Consider the following 8605-nt stretch of genomic DNA (forward strand, 5'->3'; position numbering starts at 1 on the left):
TTTTAATAGTAGTAATGAAGAGATGAGGCAGAGTGTTAAGCAAGGACCAGACTGTAGAGGACCTTGTAGGCTGTGTTACAATATTTTGACCTTTGTTCTAAGGGCAGTGAGATCAGCCATTAAAAGGTTTCAGGTAAACTGAGAACTGTGTCTTAATAAGACCCTCTGACTACTGGTGATGTGTAAGACCAGTGAGGTGGCTGTCGAAGTCATAGAGGTTTGCATTTAGATTCTGGCTGAAGAAGGCAGACAAACATAAATTGTATAAAATATTAACAGCATGCCCTGACTGGTGTGGCTCAGTGGGCTGGGCATCATCTTGCAAATTGAAAGTTCACCAGTTCAATTCCTGGTCACATGCCTGGGTTGTGGGCCAGGTCCCCGATTCGGGGTATGTGAGAGGCAACTGATTGATGTTTTTTCATGTCAGTGTTTCTCTCCATCTCTTTCTCCCTCCCTTCTCCACCTGCTCCTCTCTCTGTATATATATTCATTCAACAAACTCTGATAGAGCTTTTGCCAGGCTTTAGGCCTGTTCCAAGAGCTGCAGCAGATACAGAGATGATTAAGGTACAAGATGTCACCACATAGAAGTAACATCCCAATAAAAATCATACCCTCTGGCCCTGGCTGGTGTAGCTCAGTGGACTGAGTGCAGGCCTGCAAACCAAAAGATTGCGGTTCGATTCCCCGTCAGGGCACATGCCTGGGTTGCAGGCCAGTTCCCAGCAGGGGACGCCACGAGAAGCAACCATACGTTGATATTTCTCTCCCTCTCTCCTTCCCTTCCCTTCTAAAGATAAATAAAATTTTTAAAAAATCATACCCTTTGGCCTTCCTGTGATCCCTGCCTTGTCAGTACCTGCTCTGTTTTTGGTCCTGGTCTACTTCACATCATGTACATATTTTTATACCCTCTTCTCACCTCCAGGCCAAATCAAAATTAGGTGCTGGATACAACGATGCAACTTTGAACAAACAGGAATTATTCTCCTTGCTATTATGCTCACAGTAATAAAGGAGCCAGTTCTCTAAACTGGAGTTTCTGTCAAATAGAGAATAAATGTCTACCTAACTCACAGGGCTATTATGAGAATAAAAAAGAAATTGAAGGGGATTTGCAAATGTGAAAGGTGTTTGGACGATAGGTAATCCTTCCATTTGAACTGCCCTCTTTACAGTCATGCGCCACATCACATACATGAAGGCAGTCCCATAAAATGGAGCCGGAAAATCTCTCTTGCCTAGTCATGTCATAATGCCACAGCCCAACACACTACACAAACACCATTGTGTTACAGTTGCCTACAGTACATAGTACAGTAACTTGCCACGCCATACAGGTTTGTAACCTGTGCTGTAGGGGACAGAGTTTGTCACCCCCAAATATGTATATTTGGCATAAGGATTATTTTAGGCCACTTAATTTTAAGAAACAGCAGCCATGGGAGAAACTCAGAAAGCCAAGTGGAAGTTACCTTGTGCAAAAGACATTTACACTGTAAGGGAACCCACACTTGTAAGGGTGTCTGCCTTGCTATTCCAGGAAGGAGGGGATGACCTTATCTATGACACTTACAATGCTGAAGGCCAAGATTAAACCTGCGTGACAGCCTTACACTTTTTCACTGTACTTTTCCTGGTAACTTCCTGCAGCTGACTCCTCCCCTTCCCCAACAGTTTCTCTTCAGCTGAAGACAGTATTTAAGGTGGTGGCTTTAGCCATTTTGGTGAGTTAGTTGCTCAGCTTTCATGGGCCTTGCCCAAGTATACTGAAGGTATACATTTTATTAAACTTTTGTTTGTTTTTATACTACTATGTCTTTTATTATAGGGATGTCTCATTCAAGAACCCAGAAAGATAAAGGGAAAATTTCTTTTTTTCCCCTACAGAGAACAGGCTATCCCATATAGCCTAGGTGTGCAGTAGACTATACCATCTAGCTTTGTGTAAGTGCACTCTCTCATGTTTGCAAAGGAAATCGCCCGATAATGCATTTCTCAGGATGTATCCCCACCGTTAAGCAGGACATGATTGTACTAGTGTTGACTTTATTTCACATTTATTCAACAGATGTTTTTTGAACATTGAACTTGTGTTAGTGTTAGCGGTGAAATGGCACCAGAATGTTACTAGTGATTGGACCTCAGTTCAGCAACCTCAGGACCAGAGTTCTAGCTAAGGAGCCAAGACTCAAACACAAGCAAGTTTATTTAGACAGTCTCAGGGGTAGAAACACTGAACCAGCTGTTCAGTGTATAGGCTCAGGTAACAGGTTACAGAGGCAATAGAAGGGCCCTTGGAATTAGGAGAAAGAAAGCAACGATATACGCACCTGAGGGAAGGTGAAGGGGAAAACCTTGGGTTGCTTCAGAGAGAACTAGCCCTGGGGAAGGAATGGGGTGGGGCAAAGCACCCTTCTGGGTGACAGGGGGAGGGGGAGGGGGAGGTAGAGGGAGACAGGGCTGAGTCCTTTACCTTAAGAGTTTTTATCTGTTCCCAAAGGCAGGGGAGGTCTCAGGAGGATCTCATTAGAATATTTTTCAGCTTTCCTCTTGTGTCCTCTCAGAGTCATGGTCTCCACTGATTGGTTGGCACCTAGGCAAAAGATCATTAGTCATTACAGCTGGTCTTGATGTCAGCTATGGTGTCACCCCTCCTGGCCTTGCTGCTCTGAGCCTGGTGAGAAAACAACTGTGGCCTAGATATTATCTCTAGGGCTTAATGCTTAAGGGAGTACTCATGCAAGGCTATTAAGGCTATTCTCTGGCCCCCTTGTTCCTCCTGTAAGGGGGCAGCCTACAGCATGACTAGTAACATGCTGGGGGAGGAAAGGTCATCCTAGGGGCAAAGTCATCCTAGGGGGCAAAGTCCCACCCCAGTTTTGTCCGTTGCTAGGCACCAAAGGCTTTCCACCCTGGTGAACTTCTGTACCTGGTCTATCGTTCCTTCTCTGCTCATGTCTGACTGCCTACTACATTAGGAGTTGAAGGTGTAAGGATAAACAAGATTCAGTCTCTGCCTTCATGGAACTTACATTCTAATGCACACTGGAGCACCGTGGGTCAAGTTTGTTAAAAAATTCAACCCTGGCTAGTGTAGCTTAATGGATTGAGTGCGGGCCTGTGAACCAAAGGATCACAGTTTGATTCCCAGTCAGGGCACATGCCTGGGTTGCAGGCCAGTTCCCAGCAGGGGACTCACGAGAGGCAGCCATACATTGATATTTCTCTCTCTCTCTCTCTCCTTCTCTTCCCCGCTAAAGATAAATAAAATAAAATATTTTTTTAAGTTTAAATAAATAAATAAAATCTGAAAAAAAAATTCAACCATGTAACCTTGAAGATCTAATTGGCATTATTAAACGATTCATTGGGCAGCATCCTATAGCAACTGGTAGGGTGCTCCTAGAGAATTGTATGAAGTGGAACTTTTAACAGAAGAAAGTATTATTTTTAGGCCAGGACATCCCGCAGATTGTCCAACCTTTTGGCATCTCTGCACCACACTGGAAGAAGAAGAGTTGTCTTGGGCCACAGATTAAATACATTGTGACATGTGATCACACACACAAAAACAAACCTCATAATGTTTTAAGTAAATTTACAGTTTTGTGTTGGGCTGCATTGACAGCCATCCTGGGCTGCATGTGCCCTGCGGGCCTCAGGTTGGACACCCCTGTTAGGGAGAAGGAATGGCAAGGGTTTTTATCACACAGATTGCCTCTTCTATCTTTAGGGGGCTAGAGGGAATGGAAAGAGCCCACGTGATCATTGGTTCTTGGCCAGAATATTCTGGATAGATTCAGATTACATTACTGGGAGAAGTTCGAAACTGCAATTAAACTAAGTATTAAATCTATGTAGGGTATGGCTTTTACAGTGATGCTATTTTGGGCTTATGGTTTTAACAAGGTAAAAAGAATTTGAAAGTCACTACTTACCCAGTCCCATCACTGCAGGGAATAGAGGCTAGACAGAGGAGCCAGAAACATCTCCCCTTGTCATGCTTTTTTTGCTCCTCACTGCCAAGCTCTTCATTGCCCTTGACCCCACGTGGCAGGTAGGCCTTCCCCTTTAGTGGGGGGAGGGGGGATTATCTAAATAATATTTAAAAGAATGGACCCTCTCTGCAAATAATGCCAACAGCTTTTTAAATTCCCAGTAGTATTCCTGGTTATTGTCTGTGTACTGCAGTCTCTGGATGTATGCTTAACAGACCCAGTTTCTGTCCTCTTGCATTGTAAGAGTAGCAGAGGCCCTGGAAACCCTGTGGTAGTTGTTCTGACCTTGTAGGCACTGAGAAATCACATAGCCTCCAGGGTCCTAGATTTCTGAGAAGGTCCTATAGCTCACCTCAGGGCGGAGGGTGGGACGGGTAGAGTAAGACTGGTCCCTGGAATTAGGTGACCCAATACCGATTCTCCACCTTCCTCTTCCCGCTATTTTCAGTCCTAGGAGCTAACCACCGAGAGGAGAGGAAGCCTCAGATTTTATTGTGGCAGCCTCCGTGGAGGAAGAAGGCACACACAGGGGAACCCGGAAAATGAGTGTGGGGACAGGAGTGGCATTGCCCGCAGTGCGAGGACGGTGGGATTGACAGTGGGACCTGTGCCACGCGTGCGCTTTGCTAGGCCCACCAGTGAGCCCGCTGTGCCGGAGGAGGAGGCGGCACTCCACTGCGGGTGGAAGCTTGCTGTCGGCTACACGAGGCGGTTGGCTCTGGGTTTAGGGGCGGGACCCGCTTCCGTTGCTTGCCGGAAGTGGCTCTCCGCCCCTGATAGTGGGCCATGGAGTCACTGGCACAGTAACGTCTGAGGTGTAAGGATTGCGGGGCCAGCGGCTATGGAGGCCGTGCTAAACGAGCTGGTGTCTGCGGAGGACCTGCTGGTGAGGCCTGGCCCCGAGGGAGGGAAAGGAAAGATTCGGGCGAGCGGGTCCTGAAGAGAATCGAATGTGGGCCAAACTCTTTCCATCACCAGCTTTGCCTAGGAAAGCCGAACTACTGCTCCCGGCAGCCTTTGTAGCGTCCCGCTCCAAGAGAGAGATTCCACTTTACCCCAAAGGCTAGTGGGAGTTGTAGTTCCTGCGCCACCAAGCCTCAGACTCAAGGCCTGGAGTCCGGTGTGTAAAGACTGATGGGTTCTGGGTGCGTGCAACAGTTAGGTCAGGGTCCTAAGCTGTCTTTGAGTGCCCCCTCAGTGGCGGGGGACTTTAGCGACCACCATAAAGTGTCATATTTTACTCACGGTATCCATCACGGTGCCAAATGCATGGCAGGCAATATCTCAAAATCTTTGAGTTCTAAGAGGTAGGCACTATTCTTGAATTACCCTTTTGCAGATGGGAAAACGTCCAGACCCGCAGGGTGGGGCGGGAAGGGGGCAGCAGTCTCTGACGATGGACTGCGTGGGCTGTTGAGCTGTTCTGAGTGTTGTTGAACAGTATGTTTACTGTTCAGCCACTCGGGGTCAGCTGCTCTGGGAGCGGTGCCTGGAGCCGCCACCAGGTGGCATCTCCACTCGGTACCACTAGGGGGAGGGAGCGGAGGGAAAGGGGGACTGTCCAAGGAGACATCATACCTACAAGAAACGGAAAGCCGGGTCCCAGAGACGAAGATAGAACCTGTGGAGAGAGGTATCAAGACCCGCGAGGGAGATGTGGCAGAGACCGGGGAAGAATGATTGTAACTGGGAAATGGACACCTAGGTCCTGATAGAGAATGGTTTACCCCCTTCATTTCTAAACGACTCCTCTCCTCTCCTATGGCAGAAGTTTGAAAAGAAATTTCAGTCTGAGAAGGCAGCAGGCTCGGTGTCCAAGAGCACGCAGTTTGAGTATGCCTGGTGCTTGGTGCGAAGCAAGTACAACGATGACATCCGTAAAGGCATTGTACTGCTGGAGGGTGAGGTGCTAGGCTACCCGACTGTCCCCTTCCCAACTGCAGTCAGGGTCTGCCCTTCTTTACTGCCATTGGTCATGCCCTCCCTTCATAGGGTCAACATGGGACCCTATAATCCAGCCACCTCACAGTTATTTTACAGTAAACTCACTAACAAGGGGCTATGTACATTAGCCTAGCTTCTCCCAGTGTACTCTGGGCTAATTACTTACCACTTCATCATTGTTTTGCCCAACCGTCAGACCATGTCAGTGTCCACAGGACTCTGGTGATCTGGTAGTCTAACCATGAAGAAAGAGACTTGTCTGAAGTCCCACAGCTATTAATGGCTGAAGTAGGACTAGAAGCTCCTGTTTCATGTGTCCCGGTCCTGTGTTCTTTGTCCCCACCCCACCCCCCACCATGTTGCTTATTCAGCAGCTTTGCAGAAACAACAAAACTTTCGTGGCAGGAGAGACGTGCAGAAGACAGTCCCAAAAACCTGTGAGCAGATGATGCCTTTTTAATAGGAATTCTATTTCCCATTGTTTTGGGATGTGGTGCCATTTGTCAGGGGCCTCTATATTTGACCTTGAAATTTTGTTGAACTCTCTTTCTCTTGGTCAAGTAATTGGATATAAGCAAACAAGTCAGTGGACTAGCAAAGGATGCCTGTTGTAAATCTTTAAATATAAGAATCTTGCTTAATGCAAATAATCTCACCCTACATTTGTCTAGTTTGCCAATTCCGATTTTTCAGGTTTCCTCTAGCAGGGCACAGCTGTAGGAGTGGTGGTCTCTGAGAGTTGCCAGTCTGCTGAAGGAGACAGTACAGATAGTGGGGAAGATTTATAAATGTCCACACAACTATTTATCAAGAAATTCTAGTGCGTAGAGTACAATTGAACACATAAGTTTCCAGGAAGTCGCTGAATTATGAGTCAGGGTTATTCAGAAAAGGCTGATTTTTTTAAAAGTGGGATGGGGAATACAAACTTACTTTTTTTAAACACTTATTTAGGTAACTCACAACTGTAGTTGAAACACAATAGATGTCAAAACTGAGCAGAGATGCCTCTTGGCTTTTCCATTGTCTTGACTGCCTTTCAGTTCACTTGGACAAACCAGGGTTGACTGTAGGATTGGCACCAAGGGGTCTGGGCAGCCTGGAGTCATGCTTCCCGGAGCTCTGACTGGGAAGCCCAGAACTGCAGGCTCTGAGCAGTGACTTTCTCCCAGAGTTATATAGGGATTCAGAGAGTGGAAGGGGTCTCTGGGACACAAGTATTAGAAAAAGAAAAAGCGGTTTTTACTCTTTAATCTCTCCTCCCCAGAGCTATTGCCCAAAGGTAGCAAAGAAGAGCAGCGGGATTATGTCTTCTACCTGGCTGTGGGGAACTACCGGCTCAAGGTACGGTGGAAAGCTCCCTTCCCGTCCCATCCTGTTTGGGCGGGCCACAGCGCCTTCTTACCGTCCTCCAGGATGGAGCCTGAAGAGGGCAGTAGCAGGTAGAAGGTGGTATTGGGTACAGAGGTTCAAGGTGATAGCTGATCAGGATGCTGAGGGAAGATGAGAAAGAAGATTAGGGTGCCTAGGGTGTGGGGAAAAGGTGACGTCAGGATTGGGGTGCAGCCCCAGAGCCTTGGGTTGTTATCTCCCCTAGCTTATCATTCCCGCACAGTTGGGGTTGTTTGTGGACTCTACTCCATTGGGTGAGGCTAGGGTGAGGGAGGGGGTGGAGGTAGAGGGTGGAGCCCCCAGAGCAAGTGAAGGGAAGGCCCCTCTGATGGGCAGGAGGAGTGCTGAAATACTGAGAGGGGTGTGTGTGTGTAGGAATATGAAAAAGCCCTGAAGTATGTGCGAGGGCTGCTGCAGACAGAGCCCCAGAACAACCAGGCCAAGGAACTGGAACGGCTCATTGACAAGGCCATGAAGAAAGGTGAACATCTTCCTCTGTCTTCCTCCATTCCCACTCTCCTGTCTCCCTGGCCTCTGTCATCCCAGGTCCCTCTCAACTATTAGTTTAGTCCTCTTCCTCCCTCACCCCCACGGCATGCCTGGGCTCTCTGGTCCCTCTTTAAGTGACTCCCCCCTACCAGCAGTTCCTCTTCAAACTCCCAGGAGCCTTCTTTGTCTAGCCCTCGGAGTCCCTCACCCTGTGACTCCCAAGTGGAGAGGCACATCTGTTGCGGAGCAGTGGGCAGGAAGAAGATAGTAGCCAGGGTCCTGGTGGGCTGGGGGTCAACTCCTGACAATCTCCCTCTTCTTCTCCCCAGATGGACTGGTGGGCATGGCCATTGTTGGAGGCATGGCCCTGGGTGTGGCGGGGCTGGCTGGACTCATCGGATTTGCTGTATCCAAGTCCAAATCCTGAATGAGACGGCACCTCTGCCTCTGCCCAGGGATACGTGGGAGCCCATGGAGGACACTCAGGGAGGGCCATCCATCCTCGCTGTCCCTTTCTTCTCCTGCACCTTGTCATTGTCCTCTACTGCCTCAACCTCTGCCCCCCTGAGACCTGTCCGCTAGCCCCAAATCATGTGCTTTAGAATGAGTGTAAATAAAATTGGGCTTTGACTTGGGAACCTCTGTGTCCGTGTTGAAGGAGGGGCAGGTTCCCTCAGTCCCAGAAGCGGGGGTAACGCACAGCCCTTTCCTGCTCTGTGTTCTATTACCTCCACACTCGAGCGGGGTTCTCCTTTGTCTGCAGAGCTGCCCGGATC

The 8605-nt window shown here is 48.3% G+C and overlaps 1 protein-coding gene across 1 annotated transcript; it reads left to right on the forward strand.

Annotated features, from left to right (window-relative positions):
• Window positions 1-4738: 4738 nt before the first annotated feature.
• FIS1 (fission, mitochondrial 1) lies at window positions 4739-8467 on the forward strand. The gene is made up of 5 exons (XM_037139206.2): window positions 4739-4890; window positions 5773-5905; window positions 7216-7292; window positions 7716-7821; window positions 8159-8467. Exons 1-5 carry the CDS (start codon window positions 4846-4848, stop codon window positions 8254-8256), a joined length of 459 nt encoding a protein of 152 aa, XP_036995101.1. The 5' UTR covers window positions 4739-4845; the 3' UTR covers window positions 8257-8467.
• The last annotated feature ends 138 nt before the right edge of the window (window positions 8468-8605 follow it).

This window comes from Artibeus jamaicensis, unplaced genomic scaffold, assembly GCF_021234435.1.
Source record: "Artibeus jamaicensis isolate MK-2021 breed Jamaican fruit bat unplaced genomic scaffold, CSHL_Jam_final contig_956, whole genome shotgun sequence".
Classification (NCBI taxonomy): Eukaryota; Metazoa; Chordata; class Mammalia; order Chiroptera; family Phyllostomidae; genus Artibeus; species Artibeus jamaicensis.